The sequence below is a fragment of the Rhamphochromis longiceps genome, linkage group LG10 (assembly GCF_057381845.1).
Source record: "Rhamphochromis longiceps isolate RC_006_pf linkage group LG10, R_longiceps_female_GT1.1, whole genome shotgun sequence".
Taxonomy (NCBI): domain Eukaryota; kingdom Metazoa; phylum Chordata; class Actinopteri; order Cichliformes; family Cichlidae; genus Rhamphochromis; species Rhamphochromis longiceps.
In genome coordinates, this window is record NC_140566.1 from 18196466 (window position 1) to 18223476 (window position 27011).

Below are 27011 nucleotides of genomic sequence, written 5' to 3' on the forward strand. Positions count from 1 at the left end.
ATTGACAGTGACTGATGTGGTTTCCTCATAAGTTAAAGTCATAGAAACTAATAACACTAAATCATCCAAAATCTTAATTCATTTGGATATATGCATGGCAACGAACAGAAAATTCTTGCCTGACTGTTATAAGGTCAGATCTTTTGTTTGTAATTATTCATTATGATATTTGAGAATGTTTACAATGTTAACAAACTGTCGAAGGATTTGAGAATGCACATTGTGAATCAAGATTAGTAGAGAAAGGTATGGTAACAAAGGAATTAAATCTTAAATAGCTTAAAAATGCATTTTTCCTTAATTGAAATGAGATCATATTAGCAATTCTTTAACAACAATTTCAGCTCCTGCTCCATTTAGCATACTTTGTCTGTTAATGTTCCTTACTTGGTATTCAGTAGCACGAGCACACGTGTGTGATATACAAAGAACTGTAATAACTGAGAAGCAGAGAGCAACTCTTTTTTTCACCCAGAACAAAACAGCAGCAACAAAATATTCTTTACAAACTCTTCTGTAATAATACCTTTGAAAAATGTTTCCATTTCTGAGAAAGCAGTTTCATGATGGTATTTTTCTTTCAAGACATTTCTATGTACCTTCAAATGTACAGATGAGCACACACAAACATTGTGGTGCAAGGACTGTGGAACACAAAAAACAGTGTTGCTTTTTGTGATTACTTTTGATCACATTGATTCCACCAAAGGTCCCCATCCAGTGTGAAAAATGTCATGCTACGAGGAGGAAAACATTCTACTTCTAGAGAAAATGGCTTCAAAAGTCTTCAAAACCCTTATAGACATTCTACCATGTTTATTTTACAGTCATGTGGAAAAGAAAGTATCCACAGGACTCTATGCAGTGTGTACAAAAAACATAGTTAAACTGCTTTCTGAGTAAAAGGGTAAATAGCAGCCAATTTCTGCTAATCAAATGCAATTAATTAATGGATGATGTAATCCATTAATTAAATGTAATCACCTCAGTTTGCTGGTCTGGAAAATTCAGACATGTATTCGCACAATGCCACAATCTTTCTTGTAGTGGCTGTCCCCTCAGATCATCCCAAAAATAGATCACGCAATGGTCAACAAAACTGCAAAAGCCCAAGAGCTACTTCATCTCACACTCTACAGTTAGCCTCAGTTAGAGTGTTTACGGTTAAAGTTAATGACAGTACAATAAGAAAGAGACTAAACGAGTTTGGCTCGTTTGGAACAGAGAAAGAAAGAAAGATTCGTCTTTTTTTTTTTTTAAAGAACATAGGAGCATGGCCTAGGTTTGCAAAGTTACATCTGAACAAAGACTTCTGGAACAACGTCCTTTGGACAGATGAGACCAAAGTGGAGAAGTTTGGCCATAATACACAGAGCCATGTATGGAGAAAGCTAAATGCAGCATATCACCACAAACACCTCATATCAGCTGTAAGCACGTTGATAGAAAGTTTATGATTTGGGCTTGTTTTGGAGCTACAGGACTTGGACACCTTGCAGTGATTGAGCTGACCATGAACTACTCTATATAACAAAGTATAAAATATGAGACTGTCTGTCTAACAGCTAAAGCTTTTTAAAAACTGGTGAACCACGACAATGCAGCAGCAAATCTTAAACTGAAAGGCTTGAAAAGAAAAGAATTAAGGTGTTGCAATGGCCTGATTGAGATTCTGTGGTGGGACCTTATCAGCTCTGAAAGACCTGAAGTAATATTGTAAAAAAGAAAATTCCTCCATATCAGTGTAAGAGACCAAAGCGAGAAAGAAAACAACTACTTCATCTTATTTCTGATAAAGGTGGTTGTACAAGCTGTTAAATGATGTGGTGTACTTAGGTTTTCAAAGGACTGCGTAACATGTGAAAGCCTTTTCTTATGACTATATAGACTTGTGTGACAATTTTTAATTCAGATTGTTGTAAAAGCAAGAAGTCAAGTAATGTTTATGCAGTAGAACAGCCTCCTAAAAGTTAATACTTGGATAAATTCAGCCAGAGACCTCTAAATCTTCTCAGATTTTGTGAGTCGAGCGTTCATTTAGCCACATGGCAACGTGTGCTGCACTCATTGTCAGCTGACGAGAGAAGCTGAAATGCGAGTTGAAGTGATGCACCAATTACTGACTGACCGTTTCCCTTTCAAGAATCTGTTTGTGAGTGAAGTAGATCCAGTGTTGTGGGAAAATAGTGTTTGGGAAGTAATTCAAGTAGCACATAGCCACAGGCACTTCTAATTGCATGCCACCATGGATGACTAACTTACTGCAATTCACCATAAAGTGCCGAGAAACGTCTAGATTTTCTTGTACCAACTGTCTAAATTCTGTGTACCAATGTCAACTGTATGGAAAGTAAAGTTTACCAGCTAATGGTAAGAGTTTTAAAAACAAGAAGGCATTTTTACCTTCTGAAAAACAAAAACAACAAAAGAAGCAAGAGAACTAGCATTTGATTTTACAACACTGAACATAGCAAACTGGTCTAACTGGCAAAATTCAAAATTCTCCCTGGTTATTTTAATACATTTTAAATCAAATAGGCATAATAATTGCACAATAAATTGAGAATTAATAAATGGTAAATCATTTTTCCTTGGTTCATGAAAAACTGCAGACAAAGCACTATAAGGTTTCTGCGGTCAATTAACGAGTTTCAGGAGTGAGCAAAGAGTTGCCAGATAGCAGCAGTATTTAGAGTGGCATAAGGTGCTGCAGTGCTGGCATGGTGTGACGGAGTCACATTGAGACATGACTCATTATCCTTGTGGATAATTTCACTTCCACTTCATCAACAACACCCTCCTATTAGTCGTCATGATTGTCTCCACTTCAGCCGCCTCTGACTGAGAGAACTACCATGTACATTACATAATTTATATCGTTCCTTGTAACCAAACTCAATGTTAACGGCTTAAATGGCAGCAATTACAGTATTCTTCTGATCAATGATTACATGAGGTTTGATATTAATTATCAAGATGTCTGTTTTAATGCCAAGAATAATTGTCATGGAGAAAGAAAAACAGTAGTAAAGGAGAAGAGTAACTTTTGTTACAGTCTGACTAGAAAAACTAGATTTGAATCACTTCCTATTTATTAAAATCTGGATTTGCTGACCTTTCTCAAAGCTAGTTAAGTAAAGGGGTGAAGAATTGACAGAGCCCTTCCATCTGTAGATAAAGAGCACAATAAAACACCTGACAGAGCACCCTACTTTCATCAGGGCTAAGATGGCTCCAGTGACATTATCAAAGTAATGACATTTATCAAAATATCAGTGAGGTCCTTTTAGGTGGAGTAGAAAATGGTAAGGGTGTGGAAAAATTAGGTATTTGCTGCACGAAACCCCATTTTGTCTTAACTCGGCTTATAGGCCACAATAAATGGAAAGGGACACAGTTGATAGCTGCAAATTAAGATATTTATTTCAGTGCTCCAAATATGGGGTGTGTCAGTCAGTAACATCAGTGATGTAGATGTGTGAGTGTGAAATAATGGGGCACTAATGGGCGTTGTGAAAAGAAGACAAAAATGAAACTAAAGGAGTGGGGCAGAGCGAGGAGGAGGAGAAAGAGAGAGAAAATATCTGGTTGTACTTTTCTCCTCTAAGCTTCGCCCAGGTGTTCAAATCCTGCTCTCTGGATGTAGCGACTATGTTTGCCCGGTACCTTCAAGGGCAAATAGGAAAACACAGTAGTCTAACTGCTATATTTGCATGCCAGCAGGTTATGCAGGGGTCACCACAGTTACAATTTGCTTTATTTCACTGTCCACTGCATTTTGCACCATTAATAACTGAGCCACTTTAATGTCATATGATGTTTGCTGTGGTTATTATAGCTTTACACATTTAGTAAGCCAAATCTCTTCTATTTTTTGTTGTTTTATCACATTTTATTGGGCTGGCACAGCGGTGCAGATCACTGTTACCTCACAACAAGTTCCAGGTGTCAACCTGCCTGCTGTGGGTTCACGTTATATGTGGAGCTTGCATGTTCTCCCTGTGGCTGCGTGGGTCCTCTCTGGGTACCTACAGTTCAAATACTACTTGTTAGGTTAACTGGTGATTCTAAACAATACGATATTACAGGGAGCAGCAATAAACATAAAAACAACAGAAGACATGTCAATTAGTCAATTACATAACCATCTGGATATAGACCTATAAAATATCACAAAACACCAAGTTAAATAGCAGTGCTCTCGTCATCTTCAAAGGGCTGCCAAAGGGAGCAAATGGGATGTCAAAGACGGTTAAACATTAGACATCTCAGTATTACAAAGCCTAATCTCTGTTTTACTCCTCAATCCACATCAGGCCTGCTTGTGCAACTACCACTGTTCTTGTTCAGGCAAACAGCCAGTTCGTAAAGCCAGCTTGTAAAGCACAGCAGTAACAGCAGTTTCAGTATCCACTCGCTGAGAAAGAGCATGGTCATGGGCCGTGCATTCTGACTACCAGCTGGTTAGATGGCTGCTCTATTTGAACTGAGGACTCTATACCAATGGAACATATGGACAGTGAGCTTAAAGAGGAAAAATAAGTAAAATTCATAAAAAAAATACCCATGGTGAGCCATTCCTCGCAACTGTCCCAACCAAGAAAAAGAAGAGCAATGATCACTTTAGTCAAACCTAAAGTGTTTGTACCAGAATACTGTCTCAATATTTTTTTTAATGTGGAGCAAAACATGAAACACTGCTACCTCTAATGATAATGATGCTTTAATCCCCTGAGAGAAGTTACACGTATGAGATGTAAAGGATCTAACTTTGAAATAAAATGCATGTTTGTAGTTTTTGTTTGAGCACTGGAGTGTAGGCTCACGAAATATGAAGCAGTTTGACATGCAGTGGAATATAATGTCAAAATCTCAGTGTTACGGCCCTGGGCCTCGGAGGGAGTGAGACCGCCTTTCTCTTAAAGCAAATCCAAGAGTGCCAGGACTCGCTGATGATTGGCTAGCTGGAGGCTCATGCCAGCCCTCGTGTATGCTGATTGCATGTGTCAACCCACATAGACTGTTGGCTTCCTGGGAATCCTGTGGCGCTCCATGAAGCAATCAGTGGCTGATCGTGCTCACCTGCAGCTACAAAAGGCTGGAGATCCTTCACTCAGTGGGCTGCTGCTTAGGAGTGAACATGCAGTTTGCCCTTCTTGCCTTCCTCTTTGAACTGTGCTCGCTCAACTCCGTTCATAGTGTTGAACTTTGCATGTTAACCCCAGTATATTGTTGAGCTTAGTTTGTTTAGAGTTTTTTGATGCTAGCTTGCCTTAGTTAAATTTTAGCTTTTAGTCTCACCCATGTTAATGCCTTATGTGTTAATTGGTTGCCGGTTTTCTGTTCAAAGTTTGTAGTAAACCTTTTTTTTAAACTGATTCTCCTGTCCTTGGGCTCATTTATGCTACCTCCCCTGTCACCTAGCAGAGCTGGGGTGTAACACTCAGGCACTCTGTGTTTCTCTCAAATAATTGTTATACTTTGTCATTTAATGTTACCCCTGCTAACCAGTCACAGAAATAGGCATCACTTACCAGTGGTGGCTCATCAATAGAGGGCTGCTGAGGTGCCGCATCCGTAAAAATGTTGCAAGGAAACAAATCCATCACAAACAATTAATGACAAAAATTAAAGGCTGAGTTTCAGTTTTAGCTTGAAATTTGCCCCTCACGGGCATGACCAACTGGCATGAATGACCTACCTTGTTTAAGAATTTGATCAGACAATTCAGCAACATTCACACAGCACAGACACTCCTGTCTTGAACAAGAACAGACACTTGTTGTTAGCTAGCTCTTAACTGAAGATGTCTACTTCATTTTAAGGTAGTTGGTGGACCCGACCCTGCTTTTAGTCAGCAGCAGTCCATCGATTGTGGAAAAGCATATACATGGACCTTCTCCAGTACGCTATACGACAAGCTGAGTTGGCTAACTGGATGTGTGAGCAATGATTTTGTTTTCCATGACTCCACAGGTGTACGGGACTTGAAGCACTTAACTGAAAAGTGCAAAAGGCTCAAGAGTCGCAGTGACCGCTTGGACAGTATCATGAAGCTACACTTTTTTAGCAAAGTAGAACAACTGAATGAGAGCAATCAAATTGGCAGAAGACAGCACAACGAAGAGGTGATGAAAAATCACCACCTTCTGTCTAGAATCACAGACTGTGTTAAATTTTGTGAAGCCTTTGAGTTGGCCTTGCTTGGCCATGATAAAAATGCAGATTCTGATAATCCAGGGATTTTCTGTGGTTTGGAGAGAAAATTCATGTTCAAGTAGAGGCTACCTGCCCCAGTTGGTCTTGTTATGAAGGGTTCATGTTTATTCAAGATTTATGTAGATACTTTTGTTTTTAAAGGGGTATTTTTTTAATTGCAAAGGTTTAAAAGATAAGAAAGTGTTTGCGTAGATTTTAGATTTGTTTGTTTTTTTTCTTGGCCTGCCTGTAAGATGCTTTAGATTGTTTGACCCATCGGACGACCAAAAAATTTAAATTAAAATTAACTGTCACTTACTGATTTTACTCTGGTTTTCTGATTCCAGACATGAGAGTCATGAGTGTAATGAGTTGGCAGTTCTGTCTGATATCAAAATGGCTTTGTGTCTTTTGTTTGGGGAAGTAACCTGCTTAAATATGTATGTGTCACCTGTTCAGTTCAATGATAAATTATTTTAATTTTAATATCTGGTATGTGATTCATTGAGATTTCAGCTCATGTTCCAAACTTTCTGAACACAGAACGTGTCACAAATGTGTGTCTGTGAAGCAGGTTACTTAGTTTTGACACAGTTTGAGAAAAAAACAAAGAATAAAATAAAATATTCAACTTCTTTTCCTTCTGACTCTTCCACGTTTATCAACCTGCTTGCTTGAGCACAGCACCAGAGGAGAGGCTCTGCTGCTGCTGGTGACTGAGTGTGTTTGTGCATGGTGAGCATAATTATGTTTGCTACAAAAGCTTCAGTGGTTATATGAACTCATAATTCATATTCATATTCTGGGAGTAGAAAAGACCCATTGCTAAGTAAATGGTAAAATGGTAAATGGCCTGTATTTATATAGCGCTTTACTAGTCCCTAAGGACCCCAAAGCGCTTTACATATCCAGTCATCCACCCATTCACGCACACATTCACACACTGGTGATGGCAAGCTACATTGTAGCCACAGCCACCCTGGGGCACACTGACAGAGGCGAGGCTGCCGGACACTGGCGCCACCGGGCCCTCTGACCACCACCAGTAGGCAACGGGTGAAGTGTCTTGCCCAAGGACACAACGACCGAGACTGTCCAAGCCGGGGCTCAAACCGGCAACCTTCCGATTACAAGGCGAACTCCCAACTCTTGAGCCACGAAAATGATCTTCCTTCCCCCCCCCCCCTAAATAATTCCTTTGCTACTTTCATGTTTTTATTTGATGAGATGGGGATAAATGCCCATGTTCTACGTCCTGAGTGGGACATGTCCCCTGTGTCTCCTCTGATATTTACACCACTGTATAAATGATTGGTTTCCTCTGCCAAGGAGGTTGTGATGTCATTGCCTATCATGCCAATTTTCATGAAGGTTGAAGTGAAGCACAGGCAAAGACGAAGTCCATTAAATTTTGTTATGTACTTTTAAACTTGATGAACTTGATTCACAAAGTCTGGGCCTAAATCCAAGTTTCCTATCATACCGCATTTTATGAAAACATTCAAATAATTGTCGCAGGCCACATTATTTTTTTTTCTACATATTTTTATCAAAGTTGGTAAAGATGATCTTCTGATCAAGCATAATAAAATCAGATGGATTTTAAAAGTGTTTATTTGTCACAAGCAATTAAAAATAGCACAAAGCTGCCTAAAGTGAAGTTAGGTGACACTACAGTCACAACTAGGGAAAACTGTGGCATGACCAAAATTACTGCGACTGTGTGCAATGAACTAATGACTTCATTGCCTCCGAAATGGTTGCTTAAAATAACCACTTGCAGTCAACTGGCACCCTCAACGTGCCGTTTGGGGACTCAGCACAGCAATAAGAAAGCAATACAATGGAGACAGTCATGTTATCTGTTTGCAACTGAATGGGTAGTTACATGCAACCTGCTTGTAATGAACTACAGACAAAAATTCACATTAACTACTGACAGAGTCCAGCCAGAACTAAAATTCTAAAATTCATCTGTGACTAATGATAGAGTTTTGTTGGTGTTTGGTAGCTTTGCCTTTGAAGGTAAATAGGAAAATACCATAAGTGGTCAGCAACCTTTCTTTTTCAGAATATAACTGGAATACAACCAGCTTTTAACCAGTTGAGTCTAGTCCTCTATTGCAAAGGGATGCGTTACAGACACGTTGCACTCATCAGCTGACTAAGATTGATTGCAACATGTTCGCAGTATGTCTGGATTTTTAAATAATATGCAGATATTTCCATACCTTCACCATTCTGTATAAGAGTGATTGCTCCTGCCTCTCACCGGGTGATCTTTGCTCTGGCTGACATTGCAACACCTGCAGTTGCTGCAGCTACTTGCAATGTGTCATGGAAGGTAAAAAAAAAAAGTTCTATGCAATCACCTTGGGGAGGTTGCCATCCTATTTTCACTGTAATGTGACTGAGCCCTTATCTCACACCTATGCAAACCAAATTTGGTACAGAGACTCTATTTTAATGGAAGATGGACACTCTGACACTAGTTTGTGCAGCAATAACTAAAATGCTTACATAAATGTGATTTCTGTAAAAACAAAACAACCCAATATTCATAATTATTTTATTTGCACACTGGCATATTAAAGAAGAGTGGATTATTACTATATAAAAAAAAAAAACACCCAGCACGCCCCTGCGGGCGGTTTATCCTTCAAGCTCGGGTCCTCTACCAGAGGCCTGGGAGCTTGAGGGTCCTGCGCAGTATCTTAGCTGTTCCCAGGACTGCGCTCTTCTGGACAGAGATCTCCGATGTTGTTCCCGGGATCTGCTGGAGCCACTCGCCTAGCTTGGGAGTCACCGCACCTAGTGCTCCGATTACCACGGGGACCACCGTTACCTTCACCCTCCACATCCTCTCGAGCTCTTCTCTGAGCCCTTGGTATTTCTCCAGCTTCTCGTGTTCCTTCTTCCTGATATTGCTGTCATTTGGAACCGCTACATCGATCACTACGGCCGTCTTCTTCTGTTTGTCTACCACCACTATGTCCGGTTGGTTAGCCACCACCATTTTGTCCGTCTGTATCTGGAAGTCCCACAGGATCTTAGCTCGGTCATTCTCCACCACCCTTGGGGGCATCTCCCATTTTGACCTCGGGACTTCCAGGTTATACTCGGCACAGATGTTCCTGTACACTATGCCGGCCACTTGGTTATGGCGTTCCATGTATGCCTTGCCTGCTAGCATCTTGCACCCTGCTGTTATGTGCTGGATTGTCTCTGGGGCATCTTTACACAGCCTGCACCTGGGGTCTTGCCTGGTGTGATAGACCCCAGCCTCTATGGATCTTGTACTCAGAACTTGTTCTTGTGCTGCCATGATTAGTGCCTCTGTGCTGTCTTTCAGTCCAGCTTTGTCCAGCCACTGGTAGGATTTCTGGATATCAGCCACCTCCTCTATCTGCCGGTGGTACATACCGTGCAGGGGCCTGTCCTTCCATGATGGTTCCTCGTCTCCCTCCTCTTTCTTGGGTTTCTGCTGCCTGAGGTATTCACTGAGCACTCGGTCAGTTGGGGCCATCTTCCCAATGTATTCTTGGATGTTCGTTGTCTCATCCTGGACTGTGGTGCTGACACTCACCAGTCCCCGGCCCCCTTCCTTCCGCTTAGCGTACAGCCTCAGGGTGCTGGACTTGGGGTGAAACCCTCCATGCATGGTAAGGAGCTTTCTTGTCTTTATGTCAGTGGCTTCTATCTCCTCCTTTGGCCAGCCTATTACCCCAGCAGGGTACCTGATCACGGGCAGGGCGTATGTGTTGATGGCCCGGATCTTGTTCTTACCATTCAGCTGACTCCTCAGGACTTGCCTGACCCTCTGCAGGTACTTGGTGGTTGCAGCTTTTCTAGCGGTCTCTTCATGGTTCCCATTCGCCTGCGGGATCCCCAGGTACTTGTAACTGTCCTCTATGTCTGCAATGTTGCCTTCTGGTAGTTCAATCCCCTCAGTTCTGACTACCTTCCCTCTCTTTGTTACCATCCGACTACACTTCTCCAGTCCGAACGACATTCCAATGTCATTGCTGTATAGCCTGGTAGTGTGGATCAGTGAATCGATGTCTCGTTCACTCTTGGCATACAGCTTGATGTCATCCATGTACAGGAGGTGGCTGACAACTGCTCCGTTCCGTAGTCGGTATCCGTAGCCAGCCTTGTTAATGATCTCACTGAGGGGGTTCAGGCCTATGCAGAACAGCAGTGGGGACAGAGCATCTCCTTGGTAGATCCCGCACTTGATGGTGACTTGTGCTATGGGCTTGGAGTTGGCCTCTAGTGTTGTACGCCACATCCCCATTGAGTTCCTGATGAAGGCTCTTAGGGTCCCATTGATCTTGTACAATTCTAGGCATTCCAGTATCCAGCTGTGGGGCATTGAGTCATAGGCCTTCTTGTAATCAATCCAGGCAGTGCACAGGTTGGTCAGTCTGGTCTTGCAGTCTCGGCTGACTGTTCTGTCTACCAGTAGCTGGTGTTTTGCGCCTCTGGTACTCTTGCCAATTCCTTTCTGTGTCCCACTCATGTATTGACCCATGTGCCTGTTCATCTTAGCCGATATGATGCCTGACAGGAGCTTCCATGTAGTACTGAGGCAGGTTACTGGTCGGTAGTTGGAGGGGACTGGTCCCTTCTTGGGGTCCTTGGGGATCAGGACCGTCCGACCTTCGGTTAGCCATTCCGGGTGTCTCTCGTTAACTAGCAGCTGGTTCATTTGTGCTGCCAGACGCTCGTGGAGTGCAGTCAGCTTCTTTAGCCAGTAGGCGTGAACCATGTCGGGCCCTGGTGCTGTCCAACTCTTCATACTGGAGACCCTTTCTTGGATATCTGCCACTGTGATGGTTACTGGACCCTGTTCAGGGAGGTCGCTGTGGTTTGCCCTCAGATCCACTAGCCACTGAGCATTGCCATTATGGGTTGCGTCCTTCTCCCATATGCCCTTCCAGTATTGCTCCGTCTCCAGCCTTGGTGGTGCTGTTCTCTTATTGTTCCCTTGCCACTGAGAGTACACCTTTGCTGGTTCTGTGGAGAACAGCTGGTTTATTCTCCTGCCTTCTATCTCTCTGGTGTACCTCCTCAAGCGGCTGGCCAAGGCTGTGAGTCTATATATATATATATATATATATATATATATATATATATATATATATATATATATGCATAGTGACACAATTTTTTTGGGTCTTCATTTGTCTTCACTAAGCATCTCAGTGTAGTTCAGCAGAAGTCTGCAACACTATCTAACAGACATGTTGTTTAAAATAGATTTGCCAAAGCAAATCATTTTATACAATGAACATTCCTGTTGACAGGGTGGATCCTAAATATACTATGTTTATATATCTTGACTTTGAGCCTCTTGTGTATTGTGGGTGAAGTCTCTTTTACATTGCCAACTTCCAGCATCTGCTGAGACTATGTAATGTGCAGTTGTATTTTGCTTTTGCAGTCCCTGGAAGCGTCATGTGAAAAGACTTAATGTGACAGGAGCTTGCTGTTGCACTGCAGTCCCAAGTGCACTCTGTGCTGCAATTCTACAAGGGCATGATCTAACTGTCCCTCTCAATGAAGTACTGGGCAAACTGCATGCAGCAGAATAAGTCTTAATGATCTCTGCAGCAGGGAGGGTTGTTGATCCGCTTCTTTCAGATCTGTTTCTCTCTGTACTTCCTCTCTGATAGGGTTGCTGTTCACGTTAGTTCTTGAACCCTTTTCAGCTAAGTGTCCTTCGCTTCTCTTATACTCAAGAGTTTATTATGCCTCTAACCAGTCCTTTGTCCATGTCAACTTTGAAGAAATTTCTCCTTTTTTACTTTTAATATTAGCATTCTTCTTTGGTGCATACGTATTTGAAGAGACAATCTATGTGACATTGCACAGTGCTATAAGCCTATCAGATTAAGTCACTGATTCAGGACTTGTGAAATATAGCAGATGCCAGGTACTGTGGGCACACTGAAGTATCTTGAAAGTAAGGATAGGCAGCATAGAAACCTTTTAAAATACATAGCATTTTAAAGTAAAATGTGTTGCAATAGAATAAAGGATAAAGTGTAGTTTATATCAGTACAGTGCCCCGACAATCATTTTTAAACATGTTGTATTGAGTAAAAACAGAATGCAATGATTTGCAAATGTCATAAACACACTTTTATCTATAAAAGAACCCAGAAAACATATTAAATACTTAAAGTGAGAAAATTGTTGTTTTTTATCACTGTAAGCAAAAACAATAAGGTCATTTTGAATTTGGTACCAGCAGCACATCTCAAAAAAGTTTAGGTGGAGAAAAAAAAAGTCTGGAAAAGAAAGCGATGCTAAACAGAAAAGGCTATGGGAACATTTGCATCTAATTAGGTTGATTTGCAGCAGGTAAGCAAGGTGATTGGATATAAAAAGAGCATCTCAGAGCGGTGGAGTTTCTCAAAAGTAAAGATAGGCAGAGGTTCATCAAAATCTGAAAAAAATTGTGGAACGATTTTGAAATGACGTTCCTCGGGGTAAAACCTTTTAAAAATGGATGTTGCATCTCCTGGACTAAAGAGGAACGGGCTGTTAAATGATTTGGGGAGGCTTCGCACTGGTAAACATGGCCCTGTCACAGCTTTTTTGAGATATGTTGCTGCCACCAAATTCAAAATCAGTGAATATTTTTTTAAATAATTATACATTTTCTCCAGTTAACCATGTGATTGCTTTCTTTTCTACTGTGAATAAAATGTGTTTATGAGACTTACAACCCATTGGACTCTGTTTTTTTTTTATTTCTTTGCATTTTACATATTGTAGTGCCTGTTTGGGAACTGGAGTTGCATTATGTTGCTTTACATAACCCATTTCTTTCACAAAGCTATAAAGGGGTTTTCATCACTCTTCACTCATATTTTCCAAATAACCCATGCCCCCAACTGCAACAACAACCAAACCAAATGGCAGTTTTCAGTGGCAACGTGTCCAAGCAGCAGGTGAAAAGTGCAACCAGGAGAACGCTTGTCTTTTTTTGTGACACTCATGAGAGTCAGGATGTCACTGTAACGTTGTAAAGTGTCTTAGGGAGACTGTGGCTTGTGCCAGCATGCTGCTGTGCGCCCACACAGTGAAACAGGAATTTTATTTTATTTTTTTAACACACAAGCACAATCTTCACTTACCACTTCCTGCTGTACTTGCCTCCTCTGTGACATTGTCCTCTTCCTCTAAAATAAATATCTATTTGAAAGAGTTGGCACGAGCTATATCTCCTCTGACACACTAGAGAAGATGAGACGCTAATCACTTCATTGCACTGTTCACTTCACGTTAAACTGGTTATAGTGAACCACTTCAGTGTCATTTGATATTTGCTGTGGTTGTTTTATGTGTCATTTTCAATGTTTTACATAGCATTTCGATTTTTTACTTGTTAAGTTACCAGTTAAGTTCTTGCTAGTCATTTTACCTTACTCTTATTTTCTTTTGTCATTCTATTTTATTTAGCTATTCTATTTAACTTATTATTACTTACTTTTTGTCATTTGGTGTTTTTCTCTTGCTGTTTTGGCTGCTATAACACAGGAATTTACCAGCACTGGAGAAAAAGTCTCTCTCTTCTATAAGCTCAAATGGCTTGAGTGGGATGTAGTGAGCTTTCTAAAAGGTAGAAGACAGTCCAGAGATGCACAAGGAAAGAACAGAGGCAGGTTAAAAGGTGAATTCAAATGTGACATGGTCTTTAAAACCATGCCAAAACTTTGTGTCCCCCTTTATTTTTTATTTATGTTTTTTTTTTTTGTTTTTTTTTTTGTTTTTTTACAGAGAAGTAACCCTGCATGCTTGAGATGCACATTGCATACCTGGAGTCAGCTGGCATGCCTTTTGGGCCACATCATCCAACTTTTTGATGCTTTTACTATATTTTCCTGGTACTTGACATCTGCGATTTAGGGTCATTACTGAGAGTACAAAAAAATATATATGAAGATGGATGTTGATGCTGGTGAAAGCATACTTTGAGTAATACGGTCTAAAGTGCGCACACCCTGTTTTGGTGCTCCTCTTATACTGATAAGAGAATCTGATGACATCTGGTCTAAGCTGTAAGGTGTAAAGACACATCAGTTCCTGTTTCACACCTTAAACTGTGAATGTTGACACGTTCCTACTGATTAAAAGGCAAGCATAGAAGTGTTAACCTTTCATTTAATGTTGTTGAATTAGAAGTCAGCTCTCACTTCTTACACATTGTAAACATAGGATTAAAAATAGAGATTGAACTCTATTAAGGATTCATAAGATTCAAGGATTAATACAGAATTACTGTTAGGAAGCCAAAGATAAAATGAATCAGGTGAGAAGAGGCTGTACTTTGGCTTAAGCTTTAAAAACCATCCCTTCCTCATTGATTGCAAAGCTCTTAACTATGTTGAAATCAGCTACTGGCTTTCACTTCCAGGCATTTTATTTCTTTTCTTTTTTTTAATTGAGGGGGCAGCCTCAGCCATGTTGGCTGTTGGTCAGTGTCAGAGTGAGTGACGAGTGACAGTCACTTTGATTGGGTGACTGATGCCTCACTTTTTCAGGCTTAAATGTAGAAACACTGTCCCTATTTTACACACATCCTCAACCTTTTTTTTTTTTTTTTTAGATTAAATGCTGTTTTTCCTCATGGTATATTGTATATTTGCTGTCCTCCCTAAATTGTTTGACTCTCTGGATTCTCCAGCTCCAATATTACAAAGTCAAGACACTTTTAATAGATGGATTTGGTAAGATGTTTTCTGAATAGGGACACATTTCGTTGTTAGATATATTATACTGCATTACCTAACTGTCTGGGTGGAAGAGGTGAGGTAAAAGTCACAGAATATTATACTAAAGTACAATGAGTGAAATATAAGAGGGAAAGACAGACACACAAACCCAAAGGCTTTGATATGGTCCAGAACATGCATTTCTTTTCCTTGTTTAAGGACCCTTCACTCTCACACTTCACTTGATCCACCCAGTCTCCTTATCCTCTGCTTCCCTTATTGTGAATGCACTGGACTCAATCCACAATAAAGTAATAGTAATTGTGTGGATGCTTTAAGCATCCACACTATTGAGTTCCTGTTTCTCTTTATAATGTAGGGACAGTGTTTCTACATTTAAGTCTGAAAAAGTGAGGCATCAGTCACCCAATCAAAGCGACTGTCACTCGTCACTCACTCTGACCCTGACCAACAGCCAACATGGCTGAGTTCCTGTTTCTCTTTTGAGATCCTGTTTCTCTTTATTCTTTATCTTTATTATTGTGTGAATGCTGTAGACATTCACACTATTGAGTTCCTGTTTCTCTTTATTGTGTGGATGCTTTAAGCATCCACACTATTGAGTTCCTCTTGGGACTTCCGTGCACTTTTTGGCACTTAACTACTTCCACAATTTTCAGCCGATTTTCATCGTTCAAATTGCTATTTCTGCTAATGTGTGCTATGTCTTTTGGTATTTTTCACTATTATACTTTTTAAAATATTAAGCTTAATTTGTCCCATTGAAATGAATGGGAAAATTCTGCAATTCTGCTAAAATTTTCTTGTTTTTGAAACTTAACTACTTCCTCATATTTTCACGTAGAACAACCATTCAAACTTTAAAATGTTCTCAAATTATTGGGCTATTCAGGTATAAATCAGCTTTTTCAAATCTTTTACCGTTTTACTTTTATGCCTCTTAAAGTTTTCAGTTGCAAAATTGTGATTTTTTCACAAAATACATGCGTTGTTATGGTTGCTATGCACTTGGCTTCCAGTGTGCCACTGAAGGTTTTGCAGTCTTCTCTTCATGTCTGAACAACTTCTTGCTACTTGCTCAATTTTCACTCAACTTCCACAAATTATACATCAAAACGTAGGTATTTTTGCTGGCTTTCTGAAAATGTCACTATCATTGTTGTGTGATTTATAGAATTTTGGCAAATCTCCTCAGACCAACACAAAGTCGGAAAATTCTCCATAGAAAGTCAATGGAGAGCTTGTTCAAAATCACCGCTTGATTTCTGTAATGAGAGGCATATTCGAATCGTCATATCTCCTTAACGAAGCAAAGTTAAGACATAAGGCTTGTCCCAGTATATCTTCAGACACTCCTGACGCTCACAATTCAAGAATTATTTTCTCACCTATTACCGTTCTGAAATGAGTTAGACTTGTTTGAGGGTAGGAAATTCGTCCTTCGCTCAGATTTCTTCAGATTTCAAACTCTGGAAATGAACCACTTTTTTCTCTCGTCATATCTTTTTAATGTATTTCCACAGAGACCTGAAAATTTCCATGATTGTTCACCAAAGCCTGCTGTCTCTTACGGTGAAAGAATGATATTGATACTCCAAATAGATTTAGAGTTAGAGAGTGTTGTTTGAGGGCAAGTCAAGGCAGTTTTTGCTTTGCTCTACTCAGTTGTGGTGCATTAAGAAGTCAAATATCTTTAATAATTCATATTTTAATGATAAATTGTCAACACTTGAAGATTCCTCCATCTCTTCTGGTGTAAGAATGACCATTCTAGCCCCTACGGTTAGGAAATTATGGTCATTTGTTTGAGGGGAGTCGTCATTATGAGAAATAGACTGCAAAAATCCTGTGTCTCTCTGTGCTGCGTGCACCTGTTTTGGCGGGAAAAAGTGCACAGGCTCTCTGATTGGTGGATTCAAATTCAGCAGCTCCCAGGCTGCTTGACTGAGCTAGAAACTTGCTTCTCTCTCCCCGTGTGTGTGTGTGTGTGTGTGTGTGTGTGTGTGTGTGTGTGTGTGTGTGTGTGTGTGTGTAACAGAGAGAGAGAGAGAGAGAGAGAGAAAGCCTTTTAATGGGATGATCTCATTGTAAGATTTAAATTCAATATATTTAGACTGGTTGACTGAATTGGATCTTGTGTGTGTGTCTCTCTGTGCATGTGTGTTTGCATATGTGTCCATATTTGTGATTGTGTGGCTGTTATATGTTTTTTTTGCCGATTTTTTTCATTTAACAAGTATATTTTAGGGACCCTTAGCATGTTCGGCATTTTTTCAGCTGTCCATTTTGCTTTTCCAATTTTTCTGTTTTAAGTTATTACTATTGTGCTAAATCATACTATTTCTCCTATTTTATAAGATTTGTGTTAATTTAGTATTTCTGCCAAATATAGTATTTCTTATTAATTATAGTTTGTCTACCAAATCATAGTACAGTATTTTTGCCTTTTATAGGATTTTTATAGGATATTTATATTGCTTAATATAGTATTTTTGCTTTTTATTGGATTTGTTCTTAATATACTATTTCTGCTTTTTATAGGATTTGTGCTTAATATAGTATTTCTGCTAAATGTAGTATTTATGCTTAATCATACTATTTCTATATATTTCTTCCTGGTCCCCAGGCAGCCAATCCTCTGTGAGGACTCAGACATTCAAATGCACATATCAGGGCCTGCACGGCTTCCCAGCATGCCAATCATATCTGAGGTCTGCCGTTCCTTCCCTTGTCATATCTCAGCGACGGATGTACAAAGATCAATGAAAATCGTGGTCAAAGTACACCAAAGTCCGCTCATTCAGCCAGTAGAAGAATTATGCTTCTAGCCCACCTAATTTTTGAGTTACACAACATTTTGTAATTCCAAAAAACAGCGTTTTTCGCCTCTCACCGCGATCTAATTCTGACTGCTCATCACCCTGTTTTTCAAGTCGCCCGCTCTCTTTCCCAGTGGCGCAGTCTGCAAGCCAGAGGTCGTGGGTTCGATTCCCCCTTCGTCAACATGTTTTTTTCCCTACAAATTAATACACTATCACAGACCAGTAATTCATATTGATCATTCATTACAATTCTGCAAACTTTTATGATTTTACCAGCTTTTCTAATATGGACCTCACATTCTTGTTAACACTCCATGGCACAAATACTCTTCCCTTTACGCTCTGTGTATGTTTGTGTGTATCAATATTTCTCCCATTTTAAAGTATTACTCCTCCATAATTGTATTTCTGTTAAATCAAAGTACTTTTACTACATCTTACTACTTCTGCTCAATCATAGTATTACTGCTAAATCATAGTATTTCTGCTACTTTTTGGTACTTGTGCTAAATACAGTATTTCTGCTATATAATTGTATTTCTGCTATGTTATAATATTTGTGCTAAACCAGAGTATTTGTGCTGAAACATAGTATTTCTGCCCAATGATAGTATTTCTGTCAAATTATACTATTTGTGCTAAAACATAGTATTGATTTAAAATTACAATATTCATAGTTCATCACAGTGTCTCTGGTAAATCACAGTATTTCTGCTATGTTGTACTATTTTTCTAAATCATCGTGTTTCCGTAATGTTTAAGTATTTTTGGCTAAATATATTATTTCTATTATCTTATACTATTTCTCCTAAATTCTTGTATTTTTGAGAGGTTATCGTGTTTCTGGTAAGTTACAATATTTCTGCTAAGTTCTGCTATGCTATTGTATTTCTGCCAAGTATTATGTTTCCTCTAAGATATTGCAGTTCTGCTAAGTTATTCCATTTTAGCAAAGTTCCTTTGCTTCTGCAAAGTTTTTACAATTTCTGCAACTTCTCAGCTTTTTCAGCTAGTTTTTGCAGACAGCTTCAGCTTTGAAGCTGAAGCTTCATGAACACCAACACCAGCTCCTTGGTGTTGGTGTTCAGAAGAAGACTGTTCTTATTACTGCTATTACAGTCAGTTAAATAAATCTATCATAATAAAGTACATTTTAACATAATGACCTTGTGTTTATTTATGTCTTTTAACCATTATTTCAAATTCAAAGAATCCTGTTTGAAACATTTATTCAGAATCAGAATCAGAATCAGAAACTTTATTGTCATTGTCACGAGAACAACGAAATGAAGAATGGTCCCCGATCATTGCATCATCCCTAGCAATATCAAAATATAAATAAAACAATAAAATTCAATAAATAAAATAGATAGAATACTTAAAATACTAATAAGATGTAACAGTAAAACATTCACATACATTCCCACACACATGCTTCAGACCGTGCATAGATTAACACAAGAGTGGCGTGATGGACATTTTTTTGTAGTATTCAGATGTGTTATTGCAGTTGGATAACAGCTGTGTTTGAGTCTATTAGTCCTTGCTCTGATTGCCCTGTACCGTCTGCCTGAGGGCAACAGTTCGAACAGGGAGTGGCCAGGATGTGAGGTGTCTTTTATGATGTTTTGGGCCTTTTTAAAACAGTGGGCATTGTGTAGAACTTCCAGTGTGGGGAGAGGGCAGCCAGTGATCTTTTGGGCGGTGTTAATGATCCCTTGGAGTGCTTTCCTCTGAGCCCCTGTGCAGCTAGTGTACCAAATACATATGCAGTAAGTTAGAACACTCTCAATGGTGGCTCTGTAGAAGGACACCAGCAGTTTCTGTGTGATGTTATTCCTCCTGAGAATTCTCAGGAAGTACAGTCTCTGTTGGGCCTTTTTCAGCAGCTCGGAGGTGTTCACACTCCAGGAAAGGTTCTCCTCTATATTGACTCCCAGGAAGCGGAAGCTTGCCACCCTTTCTACACAGTCCCCATTTATGAATAGTGGTTGGATCTCTGCCTTTTTCCTTCTGAAATCTATTATGAGTTCTTTGGTTTTTGAAGTGTTGAGGAGGAGGTTATTGGCCTTACACCATGACGTCAGCTGCTCCACCTCGTCTCTGTACGTAGACTCGTCTCCCTTGGAAATGAGCCCCACCACTGTGGTGTCATCTGCAAATTTCACAAAGATGTTGCTGTGGTGGCGAGGAGTGCAGTCGTGTGTGTAGAGAGAGTAGAGCAGTGGACTGAGCACACAGCCCTGGGGTGAGCCAGTGCTGAGACTCAGGGCTGAGGATGTGTGATGGCCAACTCTGACTCTCTGTCTACGGCCCGAGAGGAAGCTGTTGATCCACATGCAGGTGCTGTATGGAAGCCCCAGGTCTTGTAGCTTGGCCACCAGTTTGTGTGGAAGGATGGTGTTAAAAGCTGAGCAGTAATCCACGAAGAGCATCCGGTCTGTAGTCATTCAGGCCGGTGATGTGGGGCTTCTTAAAATATATAGAATAAAATTTCTGTTAGTTGCTTTTTGTTGCAAAAAAATCTAGTATAATAATATTTAAATTTACATATATTTTTCACGTTTTCAATTTTGTGTAATTGCGGAGTTTCCCACTACCCGTGAATGCCTCTTTTTTTATGTCTCCGGCTGACGCCTGAATCTCTGCCCACTCTCTGCTCGTCCCTGCCGGTAAGCGCTGCTTCTCTGTCTCTCTTCTCTGAAATGAAATGTCTATAAGCTGTTTGAGTGATTTACCCAGTTGTTGTTAGTGACTTATAAAGGCAGTTGAAGTATAAGTCATGTTAAAGTAACACAATGACTACTTTTTTAGTGAAACGTTGTAATTTTAGTATTTAAAAGGAGTGTTTGGTATGCTAGCCCTAACAACCTAAGCGCTAACGCCTAGCCTAGCTGCTATAGGCCCAGTGTGAAATTAATGTGGTTCATTTGATTGTTTAATACAGTTATTGTGTTGTATTTGGTTCATTCGGTGTGTTAGTGTTTCTGAGTCTCTTAGGAAAGTGAAGTTAGTTCTCCTCTTCACAAATCAGTCAGTTAAAACGGCCTCATTCTTTAGGTTGTAAGGTAATTTTAGAACCACTGATTAGCTGCTGAAGCAGCAGGGTCGACAACTTCAAAGGAGCCATTTTACCGCCATTAGCTGTGTCCCAAAACGTGTTTTTGTGCTTTGAGTTAATTAACAGAAGGGAGAGAGAGAGTGAGGATAAAACACATAATATAAGAATAATAACATCTCTTAACAGGAAGTTTTTTTTAATAAGTTAATTTTAGTTTTTTAGTTAAATTTTAAGAACTGTTTAACAAGCACTTGTTTGTGCAGGTTGTTTTTTTTTTTAAAGAAAACCTACACCTGCAGCTCTGTTTAACTTCTCACTTTGTGAAAAATTAACGAAATATAAAAAAGTCCACCTTCAAATAAATAAAATGCAGCAGTTCACCATTAATATTAAAAATATGATATGTAGATATTTAAAACAACAGCATATTAAATGATACTGTGTGTAGGTGATATTATTTTTAGGAAGCAGAATTTGAATGCAGACCAACTCAAATGTTGAAGCTTACAAAAATATCATCCAAGCTTTCATTTATGATTGTTCATGCCTTGAAATTGTGATGTCAGAATTTGATAAAGTGTGCAGTGCTAGGTGTAGCAAATCATTGCTTATTAAATCTACTGTGTTATCTAATGGCACCAAACTAATAGAGCTATCACATAACTGAGAAACGTGTGTGGCTTATTACAAATGGATGAAACCACATATTACCTTAATGAAGACAGTAATCTTTAATAAGGTGTAGAAAAAAGAGGAGAGTTGTTTGTTGCTGTGGTAAACAAAGAAGTATACTGAATCTTTTGGACTACACAGAGTGATGCAGTATTGACTGTGATGCTGATTTGAGTTGTCTCATTCTGTGTTTTTGTGCTTTGTCTTTTGTTACACAGAATGAAAGAGATCTTTGGTTTTGCCTTTGCTGGTAAGTAAACAGTGATTGTAACTGAAGCAGTATGAACCTGGCATTGCGTAGCACATTTGGCAACTTACATGCAGTAGTTTGACTTTTTGTGATATGTTTCCATTTACTGATGGGCAAAAAGTTTTTAAAAGTTTTGGTTTTCACACTTTACTAGTACTGACCTGTTGTAGAAAATGTTGGAGCCACAAAGCTTCTGTTTAGGAAATATTTGGCATATCCTGCACTTGTGCCAACAAATATTGGTGGCTATTCTTTGTATTTCTGTAGTAATGAATGCTTTTATTACACTTGCTATAACCATGTGAGACGCTGCAGTTCATTTATCTCCTCTTTAGACTACAGTAAGCTCATAAAGCCTTAAATAAATTGAGAATTTTACTAGTTAATTTATGTCACAGTAAATTGGATTGTGTGTGAAGAGGCTCAACAGTCTGAATCATCAAACAGTGATCTGATGAATTGTTTCCTTTCTCTAGACTGCTGATCTGATTTTGACCCTATTTTTCTTCCTTTCATCTGATTGGTCAATGTCATGTCAATCACAAATGTAACAATCCAATCAGAGAACAGATGGGTTTGGCTGTCGAGGGGCGCTTTTTCTGAACTGCAGGTCTTTGAAGGGAATAAATGCCCTTTTACATGCCAACCCAGTGTTTTCCTTCATCACCACGAAGGAAAACAGTCTGTGGTCGTCCGAGTTTGGTGATTTTTGTGTCACAGGTCTACGTGTTTAATACAGGGACTTCCACAGCCTTTTCAACAGCGCTGCGGACACGGGGTGGGGGCGGGCAGTGTTTTGGAAATGACAGTCTTCATTACAAAGCTTTCTTCGTTATGAATTAGCATACATGTTTTTATTGAACATTTGAAGAACCAGCAAAAAAACCAAACTCTTGTAGAGGACATAAAGTCAGAGATAGAAAAGACAAGGAGCAGGTGCATCTAGTACAGGTAGAGCTGCTGCAAAAACCCACAGAGCCCAGCAGCCAGCGTAACAAATTCTGGATCCTTTGCTTTTAGTTAGCAGTTAGCATTAGCAGCACATCCTGCGTCCGATGTGAAAGGACTTTTATGCTGCGCACTGTGACTCACAGCAATGGTCCTGGGTCAGCCTTGACTTTGTGTTAAACTAATCCTAAAGTAATAATGGTATTTCTAACCACTGATATACCACAACTTTTTCCTTTCAACAGCTACTGAAAGTTAGGGGACCTAGCTGCTATCGGATATTTATATAGCGATCCTCCAGCTTCAAACTGTATCACCCTTCAAGGACCTGCAGTTCAAAAAATCGCCCCTCCGACAGCCAAACCCATCTGTTTTCTGATTGGATTGTTACATTTGTGATTGACATGACATTGACCAATCAGATGAAAGGAAGAAAAATAGGGTCAAAATCCGTACTTGTAACTTGCAGGGGTTTTTTTCTAAGTCCACACACAAATCTTTTTTACGCACACACAAATCTTTTTTACACATACAAATCTTTTTTACAAGTACAAAATATTTATGACCACATTTTGAGCCCATATATAGGAGTCATCTGTCTCCAAATTTTTCATTTTGTCAAAAGTCATACTGAGTAAATTATTTTTTACTTTTATGTTAACGGCTCCCCAGACATTATGATATACTGTTGTACCAGGTAAGTACACACAGAAACAGGAATTTGAGACCTTTGGGCATTAAGGATCATGTGAGTTGAGTGCATGTGAAGTGTTTAAAGCAGGTGGTCTGAAACTGTCTGCTCTGACTTCATTGTGTGGGTTTAGCTTGACCATATAATGTTTATAGTAAGTTACTGTAGCACCACATCTTGGTTTACAGACTCTGTTTGTTTTTATTGTGTTAATAGAATGCAAAAATGTCCTTAGAAATGTTCCACCACCATATGATAAACATTTTCATTCAGTTGAATCTAATAATGTACTGTACAACTCTTCAGTGTGTAATGATATATATGTTCTGTATTTTTCGGACTGTAAGGCGCACTAAATTCTAAGGCACATTAAGCCAAACAAAACAGATAAGTCAAACTTTATTCAACTCATTTACAATAACTCTCAAAATTGTTCAGTTGAAGACATAAAATACAGAACAATACACTCACTTTTCAGGATTTATGGATTGATGAATGTGGATTGATCAGTTTGAAATCTGCTTCATAAGCATGGCTCTCAACAGCTGCCAGGCCCTTATACACACACACCATATTATGTTGAAGCACAGTACGAATTACTCTATAAGGGTGCTGACTATGGTAGCCATGCTCCGACAATACATCAAATGGTGCTGCTTTGTAGCTTACCAAAGTCATACTAAAACATTTGACAGATTTGACAGAGTGCCGTGTACCACATAAAATTGGTTTGAAATCAGTAAGCACAACCATACATAAGGTGCACTGTCTATTTTTAAGAAAATTAAAGGCTTTTAAATTAGGGGTGTCAAATTATCGCGTTAATTGCGATTAATTAATTACAATGCTATTTAGCGCGTTATGTTTTTTAATCTCGTTAATCTAATTTTTAATCTCTTGACGTCATTGATTTTGTATGAGAGTTGCTATGTTATAAAATCCGTTTTTATGTGCTGGGCTCCTTGTGCTTGACTTGTTGGGGGTGGAGTCACGTCGTGAGGTCAAGGTGAGAAGTGGTGATTAGCTTACAGTGTGGATATGGAGGCGCATCTGAGAGTTGTTGGCCCAATGAACGGGAAATTTGTATTTCATAAACGCCCCGATGGCACCATTGACAAAGGTAAAGTGGTCTGCCTAGAGTGTAAGAAGGAGTTTGCTTACCACCGACGCAGCTCAAGTTTGGCCTATCACCTCAACGCAAAGCACCCAGCCGCGAGTGCAGCAACAGCTAGCAGTGAAGACGTTAGCAATATAGCAAGCCAGAGCAAAGCTTTTCGCCAAACAAAACTAGAGAATACCCCTCGTATGAGCAAGTCTGCGACCGACAGGCTGACTAATGTTATTGCCAAGTGGATAGCGATGAACTGTAGGCCGATAAATATAGTAGAGGACAAAGGATTGACAGAGGTGTTGCAAATTGCGTCCAATGACCCGTCATACAAGCCGCCGTGCAGGACTACAGTAACGACCAAAATCAGCAAAATGTACGACGGCGAAAAGAAAAACAAACTTGAGATTTTGGCGGAGGATTCTCCCAACTGTGTTGCTATAACCGGAGATCACTGGACCTCAGCTGGCAACCACAGCTATTTTGGGGTGACTGGACACTTTATTGATAGTGAGTGGAACCTCAACTCATTTGCACTGACCGTCATGAGAACAGAAACCAGGCACTTTGCTGATAAATGCGCCGAACAGTTCCTCAAGGTAGCAAATGACTGGGGTATTGAAAACAAGATATCCACCATTGGCACAGACAGCGCAGCAAACATGCTGGCTGCTATGAGAGCACTTCCATATGAGCACATCGCCTGCAATGCTCACATTCTCCAGAGGACCATCACGGTATGTCTCGATAGCAGTGGTTTTGTCGGTGTACTGGCAAAGTGCCGCAAGATTGTTGGTCATTTTAAACAAAGCCCTGCGAGTACCACAGAACTTAACCAACAACAAGTAGCACTCGGAAAGAAGAGCGATCAACTTATACAGGATGTACCCACCAGGTGGAACTCGACTCTCGCAATGGTCTCACGCCTCCTATGTAACCGAGAGGCTGTCCAGGCTACGTTGGACCAACAGAACCACAGGTTGGTCTTGCCAACCGAAGCTGAGTGGGCGAAACTGCAGAGGCTGGAGCTCCTGCTTGAACCATGCAAGTAAGTTCAAATAAACACCTTCCCATTTTAATTATATAAACTACTGTTACATGTGTAAAATCAAAATTAATGAACATAACAAGGAACTTTTAAGGACAATTAAATTGGAAATCAGTTACACTTTGATTTAAATGAATCCAGCTAGGTTTATTTAGCAAACCTCTCCACCTCTGCAGGTATGTGACAGAGCTGCTGGGTGGTGAGGCCTACGTCTCTTGCTCTGTAGTGCTGCCTGCTTTTCGCCATCTGTACCATGTCATGGACATTACTGATGATGATCCTGCCTACGTGGTGAAGTTCAAGAATGCCTTCCAGAAGGATCTGGCAGCACGACGAGCTAATGGCAACGAGATATGGTTCGAGGTGGCCACAGCATTGGATCCACGGTTTAAGGATTTGAAATGTCTTCCAAGAGAAAAGAGGGAACAGGTAGGACAATAAGGTTAAGCTGGACTAATGAGTCCAATTCATTATCAAATCAAACTTTTATTTATTATATGGAACACAAAGTTCTTTACAAGATTAAATAAAATAAAAAAAAAAGCACTTAGTTTTAATCACAGTCATTCATTCATTCATTCATTCATTCATTCAGGTGTGGACCATTCTGGAGAATATGCTCCAGGCAGCAGAGCCCAGAAGAGCAGATAGTCTCCAGCCCTCCACAGAGGATGATGGACCAGCTCAGAAGAAGAGGAGGAGCGAACTCCTTCTGGGGTCTGACTCTGACTCAGAAGATGGAATTGAGTCTGGAGAGCTGCAGCGCTACAGAGCAGAACCCAGCATCAGTATTGATGACTGTCCCCTGCAGTGGTGGTATGCTCACTCAGGAGTCTATGAAAAGCTGTCAGTCCTAGCACAAAAGTACTTGGCCTCCCCAGCTACCTCTGTACCCTGTGAGAGACTCTTTAGCCTTGCAGGCCACATAGTGCAAAAGAAAAGGGCAGCCTTGCTTCCAGAAAATGTTACCAGGCTGGTGTGTCTTAGTGACTGGCTGAGGAAGAAGAAATGAGACACATGTGGTCAGCATAGCTGCTGTGTCATTTGTAGCCTACTAGAATAGATTGCTTGATGTTCAGCACTTTTTTTTGTGATGGAAGAATACTTTGATGTGCTAACTTGCAGCACTGCAATGTCAGTTTTATTTTTCATTATCTGAAGCAGAGGAATTTCAGTGCTGTATTGCTCAGAAAAGAGCAACTCTGATGTGCTAACTTGCAGCACTTAATTTATTTGATTTTATTTGTATTTATTTTTCCACTTATTTTACAAAAGAATACAACAGTATGTAAATGGTTGCATCTGTTTAACGTTTGTTAAACAATAAATGACTTTATAAAGTCACTTTCTTTGTTATATCAGTCTTTTGGTCTGCCACAATAAGTTGAGGGCTTTCCTCAGCTATTTTTAGGTGAGATTAAAAAAGAGATTAATTAGATCAATTAATTAAAAATCATAATTAATTA

At 39.8% G+C, this 27011-nt stretch overlaps 1 protein-coding gene across 1 annotated transcript; it reads left to right on the plus strand.

Annotated features, from left to right (window-relative positions):
• The first annotated feature begins 24197 nt into the window (after positions 1 to 24197).
• On the plus strand, positions 24198 to 26628 carry LOC146660689 (E3 SUMO-protein ligase ZBED1-like). Its single transcript, XM_085419614.1, has 3 exons — positions 24198 to 25545; positions 25722 to 25974; positions 26141 to 26628. The coding sequence occupies exons 1-3, from the start codon at positions 24428 to 24430 to the stop codon at positions 26555 to 26557; spliced, it is 1788 nt and encodes a 595-aa protein (XP_085275740.1). The 5' UTR covers positions 24198 to 24427; the 3' UTR covers positions 26558 to 26628.
• Positions 26629 to 27011: the final 383 nt, after the last annotated feature.

What these genes read in the sequence shown, in the direction of transcription:
- LOC146660689 (XM_085419614.1), top strand. Translation starts at nt 24,428, where the DNA reads ATGGAGGCGCATCTGAGAGTTGTTGGCCCAATGAACGGGAAATTTGTA. An exon ending in CTCCTGCTTGAACCATGCAA is followed by an intron (nt 25,546 to 25,721) that starts GTAAGTTCAAAT and finishes CCACCTCTGCAG; the next exon opens with GTATGTGACAGAGCTGCTGG. An exon ending in CAAGAGAAAAGAGGGAACAG is followed by an intron (nt 25,975 to 26,140) that starts GTAGGACAATAA and finishes TCATTCATTCAG; the next exon opens with GTGTGGACCATTCTGGAGAA.